General features: G+C 42.5%; 1 protein-coding gene across 7 annotated transcripts in view; it reads right to left on the bottom strand.

The window, feature by feature from the left end:
• LOC102933211 overlaps positions 1-24522 on the bottom strand; it is a 67335-nt gene that overhangs the window by 38121 nt on the left and 4692 nt on the right. For 4 of the 7 annotated variants that reach the window (XM_043541004.1, XM_043541006.1, XM_037878663.2 and 1 more), the window contains 8 exons: positions 19582-19682; positions 17928-18114; positions 16737-17165; positions 14465-14517; positions 13167-13306; positions 6064-6205; positions 2216-2257; positions 1470-1497 (listed from right to left, as the gene is read on the bottom strand). In XM_043541004.1, the coding sequence (XP_043396939.1) occupies positions 1470-1497; positions 2216-2257; positions 6064-6205; positions 13167-13306; positions 14465-14517; positions 16737-17165; positions 17928-18114; positions 19582-19682 (1122 nt within the window). Of the gene's footprint in view, positions 1-1469; positions 1498-2215; positions 2258-6063; positions 6206-13166; positions 13307-14464; positions 14518-16736; positions 17166-17927; positions 18115-19581; positions 19683-20240; positions 20393-24522 lie in introns of all 7 variants that reach the window. The other 3 variants (XM_037878691.2, XM_037878685.2, XM_037878700.2) reach the window with 1 other exon arrangement.

The following is a 24522-nucleotide window of genomic DNA, read 5'->3' as shown; positions in this document are numbered from 1 at the left end:
ACTCATGTCCCATCTCACCTTCCAGCCTCCTGCCTCCTTGCCCTCACTTCTTTGTTTGATTTGCACCTATGGATCAACTCCCTTACTCATCAAAATGGCCAGTCTCTCTTCCTTTCCCCCCTTATCCCCAGTACATTCTCCTCCTGTCACAGACTGTGAAACACGGCCTGTCTTCCTTTGCCAACCTCTCTTCCTGCCCAAAGGACCCCATACCTTTATTATTCTAACCTCTATTGCCCAGCTCTCATGTTGTCACCCCTTCTCTCACTCTTTTCAACATCTCACTCTCATCAGTTTCCTTTCCCTCCCTATATAAACACACTTTTATCATCTTCTCCATCTTAAAATACTTGACCTTTTCTCCTGCTCATACTATTACCCAACATCTCTTCTTCCCTTCATCTCCAGATACACTGACCATGCTGTCCACAACTGCTGTCTGGAGCTTCTTTCTTCCAATTCCATTCTTGGTTCTGCTCAAGTCTGGTTTCCACCCTCATAAAAGGCAACAGGACTTAGACTCTAAATATTTATGTCACTTTTGAAAATGGGACTTAGGCATTTTTTATAATTTTAAGCATATTTCAGGATGTATGGTTGCTCTTGCTTAAATCAAAGGGACTAAACTATAACAAGCATCATACCTAAGGAAGACTGTGTATTCTTAGAATAGGCATACACTATCCTCATTTATATTTTATTGGTATTCTAACTCTAATAAACAAAGTTTTATGTAAGACAATTTTAGCATTGGCTCTTATTTTATAATAAGGGGCCTGATTCATTCCATTACCCTAGTGTTACTCCACTGACATCAGTGGATTTATATACCAGCATAAAATGAATGTAGTAGGCTGAAGAATCAAGCCTAAGGAATCCAAACTGTTCTCAGATAAAAGAAAAACAAAATGCAGGATTCTGATCAGCTTATTTAGCGCCAAAGGAAACCACCTAAACACACATCAAAGGCATGAGAATTAGAAGCCTATGTCCAAAATGAAATTTTCATTTCATATTCATTTGAGTCACAAAGAAAGACTAAAGACTAAAGACCAAAAGGGATGCCAAAGACTGGTGATTGAAAGACACCTGCTATTTTGTAAATTTATTATTCATTTTGCACATTCCTACAGCTAATCTAAGGCCCATTAACACATGCAGAAAACGGGGCCACTTATGGTGCAGAGAGCAGGATTCTTGTACATGTCAGCCTGTTGTTCAGTCAGAAGTATTAAACCAGCAAGTAGAGTGGTAGGATGCAGATATTTGAATTGTATGGCCCTGAACCAAAATAGAGATAAGAGGTCTAAGTTAAGGACTCACAACTGAAAATTGTGTTTGTTATATAAAAGGGCCTATTCCAATATGTTATGACATGCCAGAAGTGTTTTTAAATAAATTGAGTAATAATAAAATACCAAATTTAGCAACCTTAAGACACAATGTTCAACTGTACGTAGTTCTCTTACCAGAACATTCCGCATATTGAGGTTTCCACTGTTGAAAAACAGAAGGAATTTATGCAAAGCACAGTCCCAAATAATTTTTTTGCATAGCTCTTTTTCTGAGCACAGCTGCCTTTATTCATCCTAGCTATTCATTAGATCTGTCCAGGGAATTTCTTGGGAGATCAGACAATTCCAGGTACCTTTACCCAAACCTACATCCCATCTGTGTCATTATTTCATTCCTAAAACTCTCAGTCTATTGGGGCAAGGCAAACTCCAGGTCAAAAAGCTACCTTTATATCAAAATTTATCTAATTCGTCACTACCTCTGTCTCTCCCATTTCTCTTTCCTCCCCCAAACTCTGATCCTTTTACCTCTATCAAACATGTTTAATAAATCTTAATTCTTTAAGTGACATTGTTTTCCTCCTCTGGTGCTACTCCTGACATTTCTTCTTGTTGGTGCTTTGTTTCCCACTCTATCCCTGACAGGATGACTCCCAAACCCAAATAAGCTTTCAAGAAAGCCACCAAACACCTCTATTGTGAACACTAGTGTGAATACATATTTACTTAAGTATGCTCCACAGTTTCTTGTTTGGTGAACTTTCTTACAAACCAAAATTGGCTTAGATAAACATTTAAAAAAAGAAAATTAAAGTGGTCTTGAGCAACATCAAAGTGAACTTGATTTTATTAAATGAATGTTTGTGAATACTTTTTTGCAACATTTTCCTTGCTCTATACTCCTCAATAAGGATACATACCTGATAATATTCAAAGTTGCTCTTTAAAGAGTCTGTGGAGTCCTGAAAAGGAAAAAAAAAAAAAAACCTTTTTAAAAATACAAATATATCTCTGGCTGATAGAAAAATGTGGTCTTATTTGTGAATATTCTTTCCAGAATTCTCCATGTCTGGTAGTCTTTACAATATGCATATTCTCATTTCTCCTGTTAACTGGAGGCAGACCAGGTATCTGGATGTAAGCCAGGCTTAGGACAAACCCCCACAAAGAATACTCCAGAACTATAGTTTCCAAAACTGAAAAATACTAACTATATAAAAGTTACCAAGTCAACTCAAGCCATTTGCAATAGAGCCAAGGAAAGAAATATAAGTATTTCCTTGAAGGAAATGGTCCTCCATTTCAAGTTACTCAGCAAGTGAGTAATGGCCAGAAAAACTCTGGACACAATACAATGCTCCAAGAGAAGGCCAGACTGTCAAATATGGAAGGTTCAAGAAAGCACATTCACATGCATGATCAAATTTTCAGTTCTCTGTTTTCCTTGTGTCCAACAGTCTTTAAAGTGAGATGTAGAAAGCACTTGTAAAGTTTAGTAAGCTAGAGCACCCACGGGACTTTTACTCTGCTGCAGCAGTGTGCACACAGAATGTCACACTGCACAGCAAAACTAGTGCGCTGCAGAGTCACACCCTAGCTTGCCACACAGTAATGTCATGTGTAAACAAGCCAGAAGTCTGCTCCTCTCAAGTCTTCAAAAGGGAGTTAAGTTGAATTTCTGCACATTCACTTTCAGGCCCAGTTTCTGGAACAGGTAATGGCATAACTATGGCATCTGATACCTGATTAGGAGTCCTTCCTTGAACTAGACAGTTGTCCAGGGAAGGATATTTTCTTAGATGTGCAGTGATGACTGTTACAACCTTGCTAAAAGCCCTCAGTGCAGTCGATAGTTAGAAGGCCTACCACAAACCTTACATACCTCCTGTGCTATGGAATTATGGATATATGGAAGTACACATTTTGGAAATCAAGAGATGCAAACTAGTACCCTGGATACAGAGAGGGAATTATCCTGAACTTCAACTTGCATATGAATGTATTGAGCTTTCTTACGTCCCAGATGGCTCACCATCCTTCTTTCCTCTTTGGAATAAGGAAGTATTTGCTGTAGAATGCTTTTGCTGGTAATTTAAAGGTACCCCTTCTAGTACTCCAAGAGAAAGAAGCGAGAGGACCTCCTGGTGTAATAGGTCCTCATGAGATGGGTCCCTGAAAAGGGCCAGGGAAGGTGGGATGGGAATAGGCACAGTGTGAAATTGGATAGACTATCCTGTTGTAATCATATCATGACCCATTGGTCTCGGGGTTATGGAGGACCAGGCATACCTGAAAAGAGGCAAATGGTCACAAAGGAAGGGTCGGTGGCTCTGGATCCAAAGGGGTAAGGTGCATGTCTTGACAGTCCTATCAAAATGAATATTTTGGCTCCAATGCAGACTGTGATAAGTAGGCTTCAGAGGTACCCTATCTTCTCTTATGGTAATGCTGCCACTGGAAGGCTCAGTCGATCTTTGGTGAAAGAAGGAAGGTGGAGCTGAGCTCTGTGGGGCATAAAATTGCTGCCTGATGGCTTTTTCCTTTAGGAGCAGGTTTATAGAACCCGAGAGAGCTAAGAGTCACGATAGAATCTTTCACTGTATGATGGGCTCCACCTGTTTTAGAGGTGAGCAACTCTGATCCTTGAAAGGACAAATCCTCTGTTGTAGACTGAACCTCCTGACAGTAGCCAGACCCCTACAGCCAAGACGCCACTCTCATCATGACTGCGGTGGCCATCAATTGTGAAGTGGTGTCTGCTGCATCCAAAGCAGCCTGAAGGATGGTTCTGGCAATCAGCTGTCCTTCATTTACGTTCTTTCCCTTGCATCTGGAGGCAATTTGCCCTGAATGCTGCAAATTTCTCATAGTTCAAATAATCATATCTGGCCATGAGGGCCTGATCATTTGCAATCCTAAAGTGTAAAGTAGCCAACTAATATGATTTATGGCCAAATAAATGTAGTGTTTTGTGATCACGTTCTTTTGGTGTAGTCTTATTTTGCAGATGTGACTTTTCATCAGCAGCTGTCACTACCAATGACCCAGCTGAAGAAAATTGTTGATGCCTGCGATCCAATGGAGCTGGAGATGAGGGGCTTGGGGTGTGGGAGGGGACTCTGGGTTTGTGGGGGGCTCAGAACTGGGGCAGGGGGTTGGGGTGCAGGAGTGGGTCTGGGCTGGGGGTGCAGGTTCTGGAGTGGGGCTGGGAAAGAGGAGTTTGGGGTACAGGAAAGGGCTCCGGGTTTGAGGGAGGGCTCAGGGCTGGGGGCAGGGGATTGGGGCGCAGGGTTACTTCCGGTGGCTCCCGGTCAGCAGTGTAGCCGGGGTGCAGAGGCAGGCTTCCCGCCTATCCTGGCACCACGGACCACGCTGCAACCCAGAAGTGGCCAGCAGCAGGTCCGGCAGGATTAGAGCAATTTCCTCTTCAATGCTCTAGGGGAGAGCTGTACTGAGGAAGTTGAAGCAGTTGACCTGTTCGGAGACAACTGTATGCAGGGTTGGGGCGGGGGGGCCCTGGCTGAGGTCAGAAACCAGTCAGAGCAAACTCTCCATCATAAGAAGATGTAGTTTAAGTTTCCAGTTCATTCTGGCCTTCAATTTTAATTTCAGGCAGAAATTACACTTTTGGGAAAAGTGTATAACTCCCCAAGGCAATGGATGCTGACCAGTATAGCCTCTCAGCACAAAAGCAACATTTAAACCCAGGTAAACTGGGCATACCCTCCCAGGGCTTCAACTCCCCTGATGCGAAAAAACAAAGAAAAATAGATGGAGGAACAATGGTCCTTATCCTAAAAGTATAAGTAAAATCTTTTATTTTAAAGATTTTTTGTTTACTTTTTAAAAAAAATTTAAACTATAAAAATTACTACAGCTAACTAACACAAAGGAAACTCTAAGAACTAATGTTAACTAACCATTAACAATGAAAGAAAAATACAGTTGAGGTAAACTCAACTCAGACGCTGTTGAGGCTCCATCTCAGGCCACAGCAATTGAGAAGGAACTGAGGGCAGTTCGCTTGGGCACCTCTATATAGCGTCGGTGCAGGGCACAAGGCTGCAGGGGATGCATGTACAGACCTAATGGACACTGCTACCTAAAATCTCTGATCTGGGGTGCAGGCACACCTACAGTGGAGCACCCATAGGGACACTACTCAATGAAGAATCGCAGGATACATGCGCAGCAATAGCAGATGCTGCTGTCCAAAAGACTCTGAATTTGAGCACTCATGAACCTTTAATGGAATGATCATATAGATAGTCACTTGAAAGAGAACTCCTTGTGCTTCAATGATCCTAGGCCAGTGAGCCATACTGATGGATCTGAAAATATACATGGTCTGACAAGTGAATGTCAAAGTAGACAAAAGCATGGGAAGTGGAAGAAAGAAAGATGAGCTCAGCTAGGGAGGCTTTTGCTGTCAATCCCTAAGATTAAACTGCAGGAGGCTGTACTTTCTCAATGGAGAGGGTCCTAGAATATAGTATTTACTCCTTTTTTGCCTCCAGAAAAGTCTGGATTTAAAGGCTTTCAGGGCACAGTGAAAACCATATTGTTTCAGGCATGCATTTGTATAATTATGAACGTTGAAGTATGTTGAAGGTGTTTTGTATAGTGAAGCTTCCTCTACTACATGATGCAGGCATGTATAGATGCTTAGGGTCTTTTAAATTGAGTACGTTGATTATAACCTGATTGAACACCAAATGAATGTATAAATAAATAATTAAAATAAGGTAATTGCATTACATTAGCTTACTTGTTGGTTTGATGACGATTGTGTTGATTCTTGTACAGAAACAATTTTCTTTATGCCCACAAACTGTATATAGTTCTGACATTCAGAGCAGGGAGGTTTCGTGCAATAAAGAACATCGTTCTCTTCTATTTTTTTTCTGGATCTGAAAAAGATAAAGTAGCAGCATTTATTCTCTGCAAAAGCAAAACAGGAGATCATGGTGAGGTGTCCCTCAAATAAATCCTAGGATTTTCCCTGAAGAACCTTATTTATTGTTAGTTCTCTCTGTCCCAGATTTCCCATCTCACTTTATTTCTGCCTTTGAGCTTCCCATCATTATACATGCACATTTACACTTATTATTTACAACAGTAAAATATTTATGTCTTAACTGAAACCATTTCAATCTTGTTGGAGTATTCTGTCTTTTCTCTACAGAGAAAATGGCCATAAACTGGCTGCTAGGCCAGTTATAACTACCATCTTTCCCTCAACCGCTGGATGTATAGTCTTCTTGTACTCTCAGTGTGCTCTCAGCTGTGAATCAAAAGTAACTTCACTGAAAATGGAGTTGGAGCAATGTAGTCTAGTGGAAGGGAAGCCAGGAAATTTGGATTTTAGTCCTGGTCCTAACACTGCTTCCCTTTGTGGTCTTGGGTAAGTCACACAAACTCTATCTGTACCGGTTTCCCCATCTGTAAAATGAGGATAATATCTGCCTTCTTCACAGGAATGTTATGGATTAATTAATTAATGCCCCAAAATAATTTTAAACAGTTATATGCTAAGTATTATTAATGGTAATTACAAACTTCAGTGTTTCAGAGTAGCAGCCATGTTAGTCTGTATTCGCAAAAAGAAAAGGAGGACTTGTGGCACCTTAGAGACTAACCAATTTATTTGAGCATAAGCTTTCGTGAGCTACAGCTCACTTCATCTTCAGTGTAAAACACCTGTGAGTTCGCAATCAGGCTCATACTGCAGTACTGGGAATACTGTTATTTAATTTTTGCATATTTTAAAGGAATGTGAAAATTAAATGACAGTGAACATTTTCAACCTGGCCAGGGAATGCTGTAGGTTGGACAGGAAAGAGCAGTCTGCTGGACTGAGGGGTACTAGCTAGAAGAAAGGTTTACTCACCTTGTGCAGTAACTGTGGCTCTTCAAGATGTGTGTCCCTATGGGTGGTCCACTTCAGGCACATATGCACCTTTCAAGCCCTTGATCGCAGATTTTCTGTACGCAGTGTCCGCTCAGACCGTGGAAGCATTCTATACAACCTCGTGCTGCACTCAGAGGGTACAAAGGGCTGCATGGGTGAACTGCCCTCAGTTCCTTCTCTATCCCAACATGCAACAAGAACAGTCCAAAGCAGAGGGGAAGGAGGGCAGGTAGTGGAGCACCCATAGGGGGACACAGCTTGAAGAACCACAGTTACCGCACAAAGTGAGTAGCCTTTTCTTCTTCAAGTAGTGTCCCTACGGGTGCTCCATTTCAGGTGACTCCTGAGCAGTATTTTCACAGGGAGCTTCAGAATCAAGTCCAACACTGAAGACAACACAGCAGAACCACGTTCTGCATCAGATCTGATGGCGTGGACCAAGGCGTAGTGTTTAGAAAAGGTGTGCACTGAAACCCATGTAGCAGCTCTGCACATCTGAGGCATCTGGATGTTTTTGAGTCACACTGTGGAAATTGCTTGTGATCTGGTAGAGTATGCTGTAATCCTTTGAGGGGGCAAAACACCAGCTGCACCATAATAAGCAGTAATACACCCAGAGATCCATCTCAACAGTGTCTGTGAAGAGATCATAGGTTCTTTTGATCCTTCCACAATGGAGACAAAGTGTCTCAGTGATTTCCAAAACTGCATGGTCCATCCAGATAAAAGGTCAATGCCTGTCTAACATATGCCTGTCTAACATACAAAGGGAAGTCTCTCACTGAGATTTATGTGGTTTAGGGAAAAATACCAGTAGATTAATAGACTGATTAAGATGAAAATCCAACAGCACCTTAGGTAAAATCTTTGGGTGTGGTTGCAGGGAGACCTTGTCCTTGAAAAATACTGTAAATGGGTCAAGGCTCCCATTTCTCCAGCTGACATGATAGCTTCTAGAAAGGCCATCTTCATAGATAAGTGAAGCAAGGAGCAGGTTGTCATAGGTTCAAACGGAGGTCTCAAAAGGTATCTAAGTACCAGGTAGAGATCCCAAGTCAGAATACAGATTCCCCAGACCCTTAATAAATCTTAAGGACAGAGGATGTGCAAAAACAGAATACCCCTCTAGTGGGGAATGAAAAGCTGATATTGCAGCAAGGAGAATCTTAATGGAACTAACTGATAAATCCGATTTTTTTTAAGTCGAGCAGATAATTCAAGATGGCTGAAAGCAGAGAAGATTCAGACACAAGGCAGTGCGGGTGACACTAGTGATTGAAGCTCTTCCATTTCTGAAGATACACAATTCAAGTTGACTCCCCTCTACTGTTTAATAATACTTGTTGTACTCCTATTGAGCAGGTGAATTCTAATCCCATGAGCCATCTAGGAGCCATGGTTGGAGACGGAGGACCCCTAGGTTGGGGTGAAGCACATGACCTGCTTCCTGGGAGAGGAGATGAGGGACATTTGAAAGATTGAACGGTGGTTGGACACACAGGTGAAGCAGATAAGGATACCAAACTTGCCTGAGCCAGGTCAGTACTACAAGGATAACTCTGGTTTTGTCCTGCCTGATCTTCCTCCTCACTTTTAGAATTAGCGGTGTTGGAAGGAACGTGTAGAACAGACCGTTTGTCCAAGAAAGGAGAAAGGCATCTCCCAAAGAGAGGGGAACTTCCTGTTGCTGTATGTGGCCAATAGGTTCACCTGTGGAAGTCTCCACCTCTAGAATATCCCATGAAGGGTCTGAGAGTCCAACTCCCATTTGTATTTCTGGGAGAAGCATCTGCTGAGCATATTGACTGTGACATTCTGGACTCCAGGAAGGTAAAAGGCTGAGATCTGAATCTGAATCTGATGGGTTATACACCAGTTCTGTAACTTTATAGCTTCAGCGCACGGGGAGGGGGAATCTTTCAGCTCTATTTGTTGATATAGAACATATAAGCTACATAGTCCATCATGATACTCTTTGATTTGCCTTTGATGAGGAGTAGGCATTGAAGGCAGGCAATTCTGACTGCCCTGAGTTCCAACAAGTTGATATGAAGACCAGTTTCCTGAGGTGACCAGGTGCCCTGAGTTGTGAGTATGTTACGGTGTGCTCCCCACATTAACAACGAGGCATCCATTCTCACAGTTACTGTTGGAGCTGGGATGCCCGTGCAGACACTGCATGATCTTTCCAGTAATCCAGGGAGTTCTTCACCTTGAAAAGAACTGTAACCAGTTTATCCAAGCTGTTACTGGCAGAGTAATAGGTCCTCCTGAACCAGCCCTTGATAGCAGCAAAGACATAGGCCTGGTTTACACTACACAGTTTAGATTGACAATAGCTGCCTTACGTCAACCTAATTATGTCAGTGTATACACTTCAGCCTTGCTCCCACCAATGTAAGGGCTTGTCTACACTACCGCACGGGGTCGATCTAAGATACGCAACTTCCACTACGTGAATTGCGTAGCCGAAGTCGATGTACTTAGATCTACTTACCGCCGTGTCTTCACTGCGGTAAGTTGACAGCTGACGCTCTCCCATTGACTCCGCTTGAGCTTCTCGTTCGGGTGGAGTCCTGGAGTTGACGGGAGAGTGCTTAGCAGTCAATTTATCATAGTCATAGTTGGCTATGATCGCCTGATAATTTGTGATCCAAAATTGGAGGGTTGCGGATCATTAGGCCTTCTGTCCAAAAAGGTTTAACCTTTTATGGCCCTTGTTATGAGAAGTAGATCTGGAATAATGCTGTCTACTTTGCTCATTTACAGCACCCACGATCAGGAAATAGGGTTGGGATAGGAAAACTAAAATTCTGAGTCCCCGAGAGGGAAGATAATATTTCTTATCCACCCATTTACAAGTTGATGATTTGGTGGCAGGAGTTTGCTACACAGTCTTTGCTGGATGCAGGAGCACTTCATTAACGGGTAGCGCAACCCATGTGGGTGTCACCGACTGCAAAATGTCCAGGAGCTTGTAATGTGAGCCTTTAACCGCCTCAAGAGACGTCTGGAGGGTGTCTGCCACCCCCTTCACAAGGTCTTGGAAATGACAAAAATCATTGGCTATCGATGGTGTGCAGGCATTACTGCCTCCTCCAGAGATGCAGACAAAATAGAGGCTTAAGGAACCTCTCTGTCTGCCCTAACTTCCTGTTCCTCAAAGGTCTCCTCACGTTGGGGGTTTGGTGCTGGAGACTATGTGACCCTAATTTCCTGGTGCAGTGGAGCTGGAGATCTGGCAAATTGCAGCTAATGTGCTGCCCAAGGATCCCAGTGTGGCCACTGGGGAGACCCATGCTGGAGAGCAGGTGATACCCAAGACTGAGCCCACTATCCCTAACATCAAAGCATGGGTTTCTTTAGTGATGTGAAATGGAACCCCACGCTGATAAGGAGGCAACTGATTGAATGTCTCTTTCATCCTCCTCATTGTCCTCCAAAGGGGGGGCCCAGTAGAAAAGGGTGGAGAATCCTGCAGTACCAGGAAGCACCAGTAATGTGGAGATTGGGGTCTCAGAACTGAGAGTTGTTCGGTACCCATAAGCAATGGAGGCTCTGACTCATCAAACACTTACAAGTCCCTGGAGTAATGGCAATCCTGTGGTACTGAGTGGGTTAGCAATGATACAGCAGTTGACTAGGGCAGTATCATTGGTTTGGAACCCACAGGTGTCGGGGCTGAAGGTATGTGCTTTGATGTTGTCAGTACCAATGTGGAAAGGCACCATTGGTAAGTCTGAAATAGATGGTCCCAATCTTGAGGCAGATGGTACCAGGCTTCTGCCAGTGCCATGTTTCTCCAAAGTGTTCCATAATCTGATACCGGAAGAAGTCTTTAGCCTCCATGGGACTGAGTCGAGAGGTTAAAGCCTCTGACACTGTAAACCTGACAGAAGATTGGGACTTCTTGAGAGCTGCTCCTTGTGATGAGAGACTGAGTGCCTCTTCTTCAGAGCATTCCTTGAGTCCTCTGAGCCCCTCCCCTTCTTAGACAAGACCTTAGCCAAGGTCAAAAGGGTACTGGATCTGTCTGGAGATATATGTGTGGGACGGGAGTATCCTGACCTAACTCAAAGGGAGTGCTCCATCAGCAGCAGCTTCAGTTTGGTCTCCTGATTCTTCCAAGCTCTAGATTTTAGAACCAGGCAAAAGTTACACTTTTGGGAGATGTGAGTTCTGGGCACCACATTTCAGAAAAGATGTGGACAAATTGGAGAAAGTCCGGAGAAGAGCAACAAAAAGGATTAAAGGTCTAGAAAACATAACCTAAGAAGGAAGACTGAAAAAAATGGGTTTGTATAGTCTGGAGAAGAGAAGACTGAGAGGGGACATGTAACACTGTTCAAGTACACAAAAGGCTATTACAAGAAGGAGGGAGAAAAATTATTCTCCTTAACCCCTGAGGATAGAACAAGAAGAAATGGGCTTAAATTGCAGCAAGAGCAGTTTAGGTTGGACATGAGGAAAAACTTCCTGTCAGGGTGGTTAAGGACTGGAATAAATTGCCTAGGGAGGTTGTGGAATCTCCATCATGGGAGATGTTTAAAAGCAGGTTAGACAAACAACATCCTGTCAGGGATGGTCTAGATAATACTTAGTCCTGCCATGAGTGCAGGGGACTGGACTAGATGACCTCTTGAGGTCCCCTTCCAGTCCTACAATTCTCTGTCTATAGTGTTGGAATCTCCTAAGCAACAGATACACGTAGAGTGGCTGTCGCTGATCTCGATAGCCTCCCGATGAGAGAGGCAGAGTTTGAATCATGGGGAGCCAAGCATGCCCAGTCAGGCCAAATAAGCTCCCCACAAAAAGTGGGAGAGAAAAAGAAGGAGAGGAAAAACTGAAACCTCTCACAACTATCTTACTACTTCTATACTAGCAACAACTAATACTAATTAGAAACACTAAACTAACTAAATAACAACTACAAAACATGCTGAGGCACACATGAGGCAGACATACTAGAGCTCCTTCTCAAGCCAAGGTGATAGAGAAGGAATTGAGGGTGGTTCACCCACGCAGCCCTATATACCTTTGCAGCATAGCACAAGATTGTATAGAGTGTACGCATGGGCTGAACGGACACTCCTAACGGAAAATTACCTATCAAGAGCAGGAGTGGCACATGCACACCTGAAGTGGAACACCTATAGGGACACTACTCAAAGAAGAAGTGTCTGTTTTGAAGGGCAGGAGAGTTCTGTATTTCTAGTGTATCTGAACCTCAGCTAGCCTTAATCTGCTCCGAACACAGCTGCTTGCCTATTGCTAAGGCAGCAGCAATGCCAGCCAAAGCATCTTCTCTCCTTCTTCTCCAGTACCACAGTTAAGTGCCTGCACAGGGAATAGTGCCATTTGCTTGTTGCTAAGCAATGGAAGCAGAGCATTTTCATCCCAAAATGGCCAGTCTCTGCTATCAACAAAGTCGATACTACCAGTGCTGCCCTCATCAGCTCCCCACACATACAGATGTAAATAATTCACCAGCCACTACCATTGCCACCAGAATCTTCAAGTCAACCCACCTCCCACTACTATTGCTGTTCTAAGGATCAGCTGATGCTGCCAGGTAAATCTTTCAAAAGGTGTTTGGAGCTTCATGTTGTGGGGAGGAGGTAGGCATGTTGAGTAACTATTCCTGAAGAGTGGAACAGTGAGGTGTTATGGTGAAAAATTTGTGAAAAAGCCTTTGTTAAAATTTTGACAGCATATTACTGTGCCCAGAGGTGTAGAATATTAGTAGTCCTAGGGGGAGATAAATTACTGGGCAGATATCAGGTGAGGTGATCAAAGGTGCATGCTGAATGCAATTTATATCACGGCTCCACAATTAATTACATGGATATTACAACTGCATTGATATATAGTATCATAAGGAATTTATGTAAAACCACTGAATTATTTTTAAACAAATATAATAATAATACAATAATAATAAATAAAATAATAATAATAACCTGAATAGTAGAGCATTTGCTTCAGCATGGATCAGGACTGGTCCTTTTGCTGTTCCTGACTCTTTTTTGATGTTTCTACCTGCACAAGGCAGGTTTGCAAATATTGCACCAATAGGATATCCATTATAACCTGCCCCAAACTAAGAAAAAAAAATTAGTAGACCCTAACAGAGCTGTAAGATAACAAGAATGACTAAAAAAAAAAGACACGTATCTCTGTAGTTTAAATAAAGATAAATACAAATACATGAAATTGCCTTTTTTTTAGACACACACACAATTTCCATCTTTGAGAAAAGTTTGTAATATACAATAGTTACATCACTTTTACTTCTCAGGTATTTTTCTACTCAAATACTCAGTCACTGTCTAGTATCAAGACCTATTATTTCTTACATATATACAACAGTCTGAGAGCCCTATAATGAATGTAATATACACTATTTTGTATATTGTTATATACTGCTTCCCAAAGTTTTGAGGCAATATTTCCAATTTACCAGACTAAAATATCTCAACTACACCAGCAAATAACCTTCTCACCCTCACAATCCCATTCAAAACCACTAGCTACAACACATACTTTTTTCCTGCACCCAATGACCTCAAAATTCCTCCACCACCATAATATCTTTCCCTCCCTACCTTAATAATATAGTTAGGGCCAGCTTCTTTGCTGGGCCATGGTGAATCACTTGTCTGGATTTCAGTATCGTTATTGTTACTGTGTTTATAGTTAAGTGATTAGGAGCTAGCCTTCTGAGGGAAAGGAGGCTGTAAGTGAAATCCAGAATACCAGAGGAAGGAGGTGCCAGGAATTGTTAGCTGCAATTTCACAAAAAGAAGATGTGTTTCTTTAAATGAACTGTACGTGGTGTTCTAGAAACTTTAGATGTTTTAATAAGAATTTTTAGGTTTTCAAAGAGGTGAGAAAGGTTCAAGGCCAGATTCTGATTCAGTTATCTTGATGTAAAATTAAATCTAGTGTAACTAAGATTAGATTAAAATCTCATCTTCAAGGCCCAATACTAGGGTATGCATTATCACTGTGTTACAGAAGTGGTTGAGAGTGCAGCCAAAAAGCCCTGTGCTCCTATGGGGTACTGTGCCTTATACACTTTACTAAGGGCTAAATACTGAAGGCATTATCTAGTTGTAAGGTAGATACATTAATGTAGCAACGAGCAGCCAGGTAACAGTGGTAAAAGCTGGAAGTACCAGTACTAGTATACTCATTAGTTAATGCACTGGAGAGAGTGAACATTAAAGGAAGTTCATGGAGCATTTGCCATACTTACAAAATATCCATTCTGACTGTATAATATGCAACCCACACCTCGATCTGGATCATCTTTTATAAGAAAAAGAGCATTTTATATCACTTTAGTGGTTAGACTTTAAATATTATATTGTGGCTTAAGGTGTCACGCTTTAGAATATTGGAACAGAATGTATACGTAGACTGATCTGTCTAAACTATCACAAGTTCCCCTACAGAGCATACACTATATTAATACATTATCTAGATAGCAACATATACACTGTTATTATGGAAAGGCATTATTATAATCAGATACAAAGAAAAGCATATTTCATCACAACACAACAACCCAATGTAAAGTTTTTCCTTGATTAGTAATCTCAAAATATAAACACAATACAAAACCCTGAAAATGGAACATAAAATGTTTTATGTACACATTAACTGGGTATGGTGATGAACTCCAAATGCAAGGCCACTTACATACACAGCTTTACCATAAACAAACAATTTTACACACTTTTCCTGGTAAACTACAAATGCAAAAGAAGAATGAGCAATTATAAGTACTTTACCAAAAAATGTGTCTGTGGATAAATATATTAACTGATCATTTTCGTTTGACATTATCACAAGAAAATGTTCAGAGGCCAAAATAATGAAAATAAAAAATATCTAAATATAAACATTCACACATACACACAATCCAGAGAGTCAGAATTATGGGTGCTGTGTTGTGATGAAATGTGCACTTCTTTGTACTTGATAAAAAACTTTTATGTTTATTAGGTGGACATTATAAGATTTACTATCATTTCCTTGCTTTTAATTGCTTAGGTTTTATAAATGATATTAGATAAGGACATGGTTGTCACTTAGTAATCTTCATTGTTTTTAAAAAAAGCTTTTTGGGTTTGAAATATGATCGTGTGATTCAAAATAAATTGTTGCAATTTCACTTGCACTCAGTGGTGAGCTGGAGCTGGTTTGCTAGAACCAGTTGTTAAATTTAGAAGCCCTTTTAGAACCAGTTGTTCCGTGAGGGACAACCGGTTCTAAAAGGGCTTCTAAATTTAACAACTGGCCAAAAGTGGCGCCTTAGGCGCTGACTCCACGGGTGCTCAGCACCCAAGGGGAAAATTTGGTGGGTGCAGAGCACCTACCGGCAGCTCCCTGCCCACCCCTGGCCCCAGCTCACCTCTGCTCCGCCTCCGCCTCCTCCCCTGAACACTCCGCCCTGTTCTGCTTCTCCGCCCCCCACAGGCTTCCCGCGAATCAGGGCTGAGAAGAAGGCGGCAGCTTCACGCTCAGGACCAGGGAGGCGGAGAGGAGGTGAGCTGAGGCGGGGGGGGGGGGGCGAGGAGGGCCGCCTGCACCGCAGCAAGTAACCGGGGGGGAGGGGTGCGCAGGGGAACCGCTCCCAGCCCCAGCTCACCTCCGCCACCTCGGCCTGAGCGCAAAGCCACCGCCTGCTTCTCAGCCCTCCCAGGCTTCCCGCCAAACTTCTGATTCACAGGAAGCGGGGGGGGCGCGGAGAAGCAGAGCAGGGTGGTGCGTTCAGGGGCAGAGGTGGCATGGAGGTGAGGTGAACTGGGGCCGGGCGCAGGGTGGGGAGCTACCAGTGGGTGCTTCTGCGCCCACCAAATTTTCCCCATGGGTGCTCCTTTTGATGTGATCAGTGAGGGGAGCGGCCGCTCCCCCTGCTCCCCCCTAACTACACTCCCCCACCCCTAGGAGCCAGAGGGACCTGCTAGATGCTTCCTGGGAGCTGCCCCAGGCAAGCACCACCAGGACTCCCCACCTCGCCCCCACGGCAGGTCCCTCTGGCTCTTAGGGGTGGGTGGGCACCCACTACAGTGGCCCACGAGACCCTCCTTCCCGGTTCTGGGGGCAGTCAGGGGACAGGGGAAGGGGGTGGATGGGGCAGGGGTCCTTGGAGGGGGAGTGTCAAGGAATGCGGGGGGTTGGATGGGGCAGGAGTCCCAGGGGGCGGGGGTGGGCAATGACCCCCTCATGGGGTGAGGAGGGAACCGGTTGTTAAGATTTTGGCAGCTCATCACTGCTTGTACTGATTTGAGTTTAAATCTATTTTGACTCAAATGTAGTACTGGATATGATTTCAATAAACATATCTACTTATTTAAATGAAAAATTATTTATTTAGCTCCTGGGCGAGGAAAGCATGCCAATTACTTTGTTATCAGCATGAGTTATGAAATATTTGGCTTAGCTCTAACTAAATTTATTAGGAAAAAATACCTCGTTTTCATATTTGTTTGCTATTTTTTCTATATTTTCAGTATACTTACCAGATCTTGCTGCTAAAAGATAACAAAGCTGCAGTGCATGTGTGTGCATTTTTTCCACTTCAATCTTTTCTTTTTTTTCAAATTCTCCATGGGGACAATGCAGTAAACAATCAAGGCAACACAATGCATTCTTCGTCTGCTCTGCACATATCCTTATATGGCCTTGCATATTAAGCAATGAACTATTTTTTTCCATGTCTTTAGGGACAGCCTCCGCATAATGGGAACTGCATTCTGTGCACTTGTATATTTTGATTCTAGATGAAATCTTAAATACAGTGTCAGAGTCTGTGATTGGTAGAAAAACACTGCTACTTATATGACTTCTGAGAAACATTTGGTCAACTTGCTTGAGATCTTCCTGAACTGCTGAATCTTCCCCTTTTATTTCTGGAGACATTGGCCAGTAATAGACTGAAGAAACTGATCCTAAAGATGAAAATTGAGACTGATTTGCAGCACAATTCAACCAGACAGGATCATTAATGCCCACATTTCTCGATAACAATGGTGGGCCTAATTCTCTATTGCAGTGCAGCCAGTGTGTGCAATGCTCTTGGTGCATTTTAGTGTAAAAAAAACTAATGTAGCTGGCCACAGAGAATATCCCCACCCCAGTACAGAGGGCTTCTTGGATGCTGTAGAATCACTGTAACAGCTACTATCCCATCCGTCATGCCTGAGGCCAGTAGAGAGAGCATGGCTGAGAAAAGGAGCCAGGGCCAGGTTAGCCTTACACCCAGCTATTCTAACTTTTGCTAGGGGCTGGCCTGGTGCCCAGCCAGCCGAGTAGTGGGATGGCATAAAAGCAAGCTTTGCACCATCAACTTGAGCTGTAGCATGTGGCCCTTGGGGACAGGGGAGCCGAAAACTGAGAGTTATATATTTTTGGACCTGCTTCATAAGTGGATCCTGACACAAACTCACACTACATGACTTGAGAACTATAATTTATGACCCTAGCCTGCAAATCCTTTCCAGGCAAGTAGTTTCACTGATTTCAAAGGGACTACTTACATGAATAAAGGACTACTTGTGAGAGTCAGGATTTGCAGGACAGAGCTCCATAAGATAACATGATCTTTTTCATACCTGATATTCAGTATGGGCTTATTTCTGACCTCCTTACCCAAAAAAAAAAAAAGAAAAAACCTCCCATTGACTTCAAGGGTTGGTCAGTTTATTATTTACCTTGAATGAGAAATGTAGTACAGGTGGAGCAGGGTTTCCTGGACAAATACACAGTGCAGTTACTCAAAGAACAGGGAACGTTCAGCATGACATGTTGCACAGCATGTAAGTTTTCTCTGGAGCAGCTCATTGCTACCACTTTGTGTATTTTGTCTGACTCACACACAACAATCCCAGTTTTATTGAACTGAAAGAAAACATTGTGACTTACTATTTGTCTGCAAATTTTATTTTACAAACACCTACGTTTTAAAAAGCAGCTTCAATATATTACAGATTTGGCTACACTGTATATAAGTACATTGATTCTTCAGTCCTAATAACCTTTGGCTCTTAATTTGTCTTTCTGCTTTATCAGTCCTATACATATTTATTTACTTGTTCATTATTCTTATTAATTCACTATCTTTATATGTGTATGCTGTTTCTGAATGGACCCAATCAGTCTCCCTCTGAAGTCACTGATGAAACTCCAAGTGACTTCAAGCAAGCAAAATCAACCCATAGTTTTCTAAAACACCCTCAAGTGAAATTTATGAGCAAGAAAAAGGAACCGTGACTTTGTGAGAGGTCTAAATCATTTCTATCAGGATCTTTTGTCAGCATTACATTAGCTGTGATGGATACAGTAAGGCAGAGAAACATCAGTGCTACTGATTAGATTGCAAGCTTTTTGGATGAGAAACTAATGTCCATGTATAAGGGAGCTAGATAGATTAATGGAAGATAGCCATTGATTAACCTATCAGCCAGGATGGACAGGAATGGTGTCCCCAGCCTCTGTTTGCCACAAGCTGGGAGTGGGTGACAGGGCATGGATCACTTGATGATAACCTGTCTGTTCATTCCCTTTGGGGCACCTGCCATTGGCCACTGTCAGAGGACAGGATACTGGGCTTGATGGACCTTTGGTCTGACCCAGTATGGCCATTCTTATGTTCATACAGTGCCCAGCACAATAAAGACCCAATCCTTCTGGGCGGCTTTGGATTCAAATAATAGATGATATTATCTGACAAAGCTTTCTTATGAAGTTAGTGTATAAATTAAGCTCAAACAAATTCACTCTTAAAGGTAAAATTCTAGTCTTCTCTGTGGAGGCAGTAACTGGAATAATCTACGCTAGGGGGTTTCACATGTTATTCAATTATCTTAAAGAACAGTAGCATACTAGTTAATCTGGCTCATTATGCACAGGAAGGATGGAAAGTGATCAATAACAATAATATTTAATACATAAAATGTTTTACATTTTAAAATCTCTATACAGTATGAACAAATCTCCAAAGCACCCCGGCAAGTAGGCAAGTAAGCTTTACGATCCCCATTTAACAGATAGGAAAACTAAAACAGAAGACTTGTATACACTAGCCTTTTCCAGAAAGCTCCTACCACTGTACTACCTACCATCAGGTGTGTTAAGGATTATGGTATATTGATATGATATAGTGCCTGTGAATGATCACATCTCAGCTGTTATCTAATTAGGGAACTGAGCTCTTTATGTAACTGTTCATCTGCTTGCGGACTGAAAACTAAATGGTATTGATTACTGTTGGTACCTATTAATTGATATTATCAGTGATTTTAAGGGTTCATCCCCTTTTACTGGAAAGAAACACCTCTTTGCAGTGACATCTCTCTCATTGCATACCTTTTCAGATGGATTAACACACATTGGAGATTTCTCCATATGAAGGGCTAGAAACATACACATGTCTTTTTTATTTCCTAAACGTGTGGCAATCTTGTAACCTACATAGTTTCAAAGAAAGAAAAAGACATATTCAATAGACATATTCAAAAAGAGCCCCAATCTATATTGTTAAAAACACTGTCAACTGTTGTAATGCAGGTAATTTACTGAGCATCTATCATGAAAAAAAAACATTTTGGGTGAAAACTTGGCACCACTGAAGTAAATGGGGCTAAAATTTAACCTTTGGGCACCTTTTAACTATGAGGACAGTTAATCTCTGGAACAGGCTTCTGTGACACTGGCAGACCGGTGCCAGCTCTTGCCAAGGCCCCTAGACATCACTGAACACTGACAAATGCATAGCTGGAAACCAGTCTGACTCACCTGTGTGTTACCATTGTTATAACAGATGTTAAATTTATAAGAATGTATTTAGCGGAATGCTTGTGAGTTGCTGCGTGCATTAATCTCAATCTCAATCTTGTTAATATCTGTGTCCCTTGTTATAAGGTAATATGGAAATGTTTGCTTTGTACTACAGAAGTGTTTGCTATGAAACCGAAAACCCCCACAGTCAGGAGAGAAGAATTACCAAGCGTGAAATACTACTTTACCGGAAGAGGTGTCATTTCCTCCCCAACAAAACAAGGCCTATAGACACCAGACAAATTGTGGAACACCAATGGATGAATGACTTTGTTGATTGCTTCACCACACCCAGGAAGTGGATACATGCACAAACCCTCCTCCCGTCACAGCTTGAATGCTGGGGTAAGGGAATAAAAATCTCTGTTAAGGAGAAATTGTTATCACTATGCTGCTTGGAATTTGGAGAGGGCAGTAATTCTAATAAACAAGGGATTCCCCCAGCTGCTTAGCTTGGGTTAGTCCTAAAGGACATATTAAGCTTGCACATTACAGCAACTACTATTATATTTTGAAACCGAAGACAGTAACTCATTTGTGTATGTATGTTTAACTGCTTTAACCTTGTAGACCAGTGTTTCTCAAACTGGGGCCCACAAACCCCTGGGGGGTCCCCGAGGGTACCCCAGGAAGTCTGCAGGCCCCGCTGATCAACTCCTTCCCATCCCTCCCTCAACTCCTCCCCCTCCCTCCCAGTGCCTCCTGCATGCTAAAAGTCTGGTGGCACAGCAGGGCTAAGGCAGGCTTCCTACCTGTCCTGGCTCCGCACCAGTCCTGGAAGAAGCTGACACTTCCCTGGGATGGAAGAGGAGGAGGGGGTCTCCGTGCACTGTCCCCATCCCAAGCACTGACTTCCTAGCTCCCATTGGCTGGGAACTACGGCCAATAGGAGCTGCAGAGGCAGTGTCTGCTGACAGGGGCAGCGCACGGAGACCCCCTGGCCTCCCCGCCGAGGAACCGCTGCCAGACGGATATGCAGGTTGCTTTTGGGGCTGCCCAAGGTAAGCACTGCCTGGCCGGAGCCCACACCCTGTACCCAAACTCCCTCCGAGAGCCTGCACCCCGCACCCACTCCCATACCCAAACTCCCTACCAGAGCCCATACCCCCCCCCGCACCCAAACTTCCTCCCAGAGCCTAGAGCCCACATCCCCTCTGTGAAGTTATCTGATTAAAATATAACCATGTAGATTATTGTTGCCACCACTGTTATATAACTGCAACAAATATTGTACAAAGGTTGTCAAGTAAGGTGTCTATGGAAAGGTTATGATTTGCTGAATATGATTTTGCTATTTGTATGCATGTACCATTATTGTATTTAAAGTTATGAGTATTGGCTTTATATCTGGATTTCAAATATGTTTGCTCCTGTGGCAATGCCCACAAGGTATTTAGCCTGTACATCTTGAAGAGACTATTCAAGTTAAGTGGCCCATCAAAAGAACACTTAGCTCACAATGAAAGACGCATATTTACTCTTAATAGAATTTCCTGCTAATGACTAAGCGAAATCATGCATAGACATGTGACTTGCTCATGTGACTCCAAACTCCATCTTTTACCTGTAATTCTCCACTAGCTGGCCTGATGTCTTTGTTTGAAACAACGGATTTCCCTCCACATGGCAGAAGCTATAAAAGGTGCTGGAAACATCTCAATTTTGCCTCTTTCCTACTCAAACCTATGGCCTATGCATTTATACTAATGGGAGCATTCTAACCAAGGGGCTGAGGCCCTTCCAATGATTTGGAAGCAACCAGAGACTTAACAAGCCCACAGTTTATTCCATCACTGCTACAAGCCTGAACCAAGGACTTTGCAATTGCTGTATGTATTTGATTCCTTTAACCAATTTTAACTCTTACCTTTCTTTCTTTTTATAAATAAACCTTTAGATTTTAGATACTAAAGGATTAGCAACAGCTTGATTTTTGGGTAATATCTGAGTGATATATTGACCTGGATATGTGGCTGGTCCTTTGGGATCAGAAGAACACTTTGTTTGATGAAACTGGTTTAAAGAACCATGCATCTTTAAGTCTAGTGTCTGGGTATTGAACCCAGGACTCGAATGCCTAAAAAAACTGCTTTTCTGACTTATTAGTCAGTGTGGTGAAATAGAAGTTCACTTGTGTTGCTGATTTGGTATATCAGATACATCCCAAACCACCAGTTTTGAGATGTATCTGCCCTATTTCTCAGCAGTTTGTCCTGAATTTGGTATTCTCAGTTGTGATCCACGAAGGCATGCCGATACCCTCCCATACCCCAACTCCCTCCCAGAGCCCACCCCTCCACACTCCCCCGCACCCAAACTCCCTCCCAGAGCCCACACCCCCTCCTTCACCCCAACCCCCTGCCTGGTGAAAGTGAGTGAGAGCGGGGGAGAGCCAGTGATGGAGAGAGGGGGTATGGAGTGAGAGCAGGCGGGGCCTTGGCAAAGGGGGCAGGGCAAGGGCTGAGCGGGGGGAGGGCTTGGGGGTGTCCAAAATTTTTTAAATCAAAATGGGGGTCCTCAGGTTGCTAAAGTTTGAGAACCGCTGTGGTAGATAACACTCATTTCTTTTCTTAGTTAATAAATCTTTAGTTAGTTTATTACAGGATTAGCTACAAGCTTGCCTTTGGTGAGAGATCTAGGTGCAACTGACAGGTCCTTTGGAACTGAGAGTAACCTGAATTTTGTTGTGCTTTCTGGTGTATGGGACCATCTATCACAAAGGCAGGCTTGCCTGGGTGGAAAGATAGACCAGAGTGCCCAAGGGGACTGTCTGTGACTCCATGTTAACATCAAATCATAGAACCATAGAGTTAGAAGGGACCACAAAGGGTCATCTAGTCCAGTGGCTCTCAACCTTTCCAAACTACTGTACCCTTTCAGGAGTCTGATTTGTCTTGCATACCCCAAGTTTCACCTCACTTAAACTACTTGCCTTATAAAATCAAAAATAAAAATACAAAGGTGTCACAGCTCACTAGTACTGAAAAATTCTTACTTTCCTATTTTTAACATATAATTATAAAATGAATTGCAATATAAATATTGTGCTTACATTTCAATGTATAGTATATAGAGCAATACAAACAGTAATTGTCTGTATGAAATTTTACTTTGTGCTGACTTCGCTAGTCCTTTTTATGTAGCCTGTTGTAAAACTAGGCAAATATCTAGATGAGTTGATGTGCCCTCTGGAAGACCTCTGCGTACCCCAGGGGTAAACGTATCCCTGGTTGAAAACCACTGATCTAGTCTTTCCATGTTAGGGCTATTATAGTGCTTGTGGAGTTCACACTTGTTACTTGGTTTGTGAAATGTAAGTATAGCATATACAACCAATTTGGGGATTGTAGCCCTGCTTCTTGACAGTCTTCCCTGAGGTTGGCACCCATGTTCATGAACCACTCCGGGTAGCCTGAGAATTTCTAAGGAAGGCTGTGTAATCCACCATTGGAGGTTTTCAAGAACAGGTTGGACAAACTCCTTTCAGGGATGGTCTAGGTTTATTTGGTCCTGCCTCAGCACAGGAAGCTGGACTTGCTGACCCTTCCAGGTTTTCTGTTTGGTTTTGGAGTTCTTTGGTTTTACACAGATGTATGCAAAAAACAAACCCACAGTGTAAACAAAGCCTCCAGCTTTCTTCACTGCTCACCAACCAACCTATACATTGGATGAGGCAAGGGTCTTACAGAAAAAATATTGGGCCAGATCCTCAACTGATGTAAACTGGCATAGCTCCATTGCTGAATTCTGAGCACTTCACATTACAACCTTTACATTATTTGTAACAATTTTTATATCAAATTTCTTATATTTACCAAAACATCAATAATCCATTATGTGGGACAATTTGCTAGATATAGAATGCTCTGTTCTGCACAAGATTGATACTCACTCCACTGCATCAGTTTTACCCATTTAACGTTACAGACCAGAATGGAGTTACACTGGATAAGACCAGTGTAACGGAGTAGGGAATCAGGTCCAAGATGTGCAGCCTTGCCTCAGCTGATGCCCAGTCACAACACTGTTGAAGTCTTTCAGATGACTTCAACAGATGTTGGATTGGGTCTTAAGTAAGTGCAATTCTGAGTACTGAGGTACACACGCCACATATAATAAAGAATTTTTAAAAAAATAAGGATTAGTGATTTAGTTTTGTTCACACGAGAGCAAGTGGTTAAAAACTTATTTTCTATTCCACCCACTTTTTCCTTTAAATTACATTGGAAATTGATTCTTACAAATATTCCACATCTTTCATCAAACTTACCAATGGTACCTATCACTTTGTTCGTTAACTGCATAGTTCTCAGGCCTCGTGGACTATCTTTTGTTTATCATATTTTACCCATTTTAAGACCCCATATTGTGTACATTGCTTTATAAATAGTAAGGCCCCAGTCTTCTACTAAGAACCATGTAGGCCTGTGACCTGTGGGTCCCTTCCCATGATGTTGTACATCCCTACTA

Source organism: Chelonia mydas, chromosome 1 (genome assembly GCF_015237465.2).
Source record: "Chelonia mydas isolate rCheMyd1 chromosome 1, rCheMyd1.pri.v2, whole genome shotgun sequence".
Taxonomy (NCBI): Eukaryota; Metazoa; Chordata; order Testudines; family Cheloniidae; genus Chelonia; species Chelonia mydas.
Note: the sequence above shows the minus strand (reverse complement) of the source record. Positions and strands in the feature narration are given on the sequence as shown.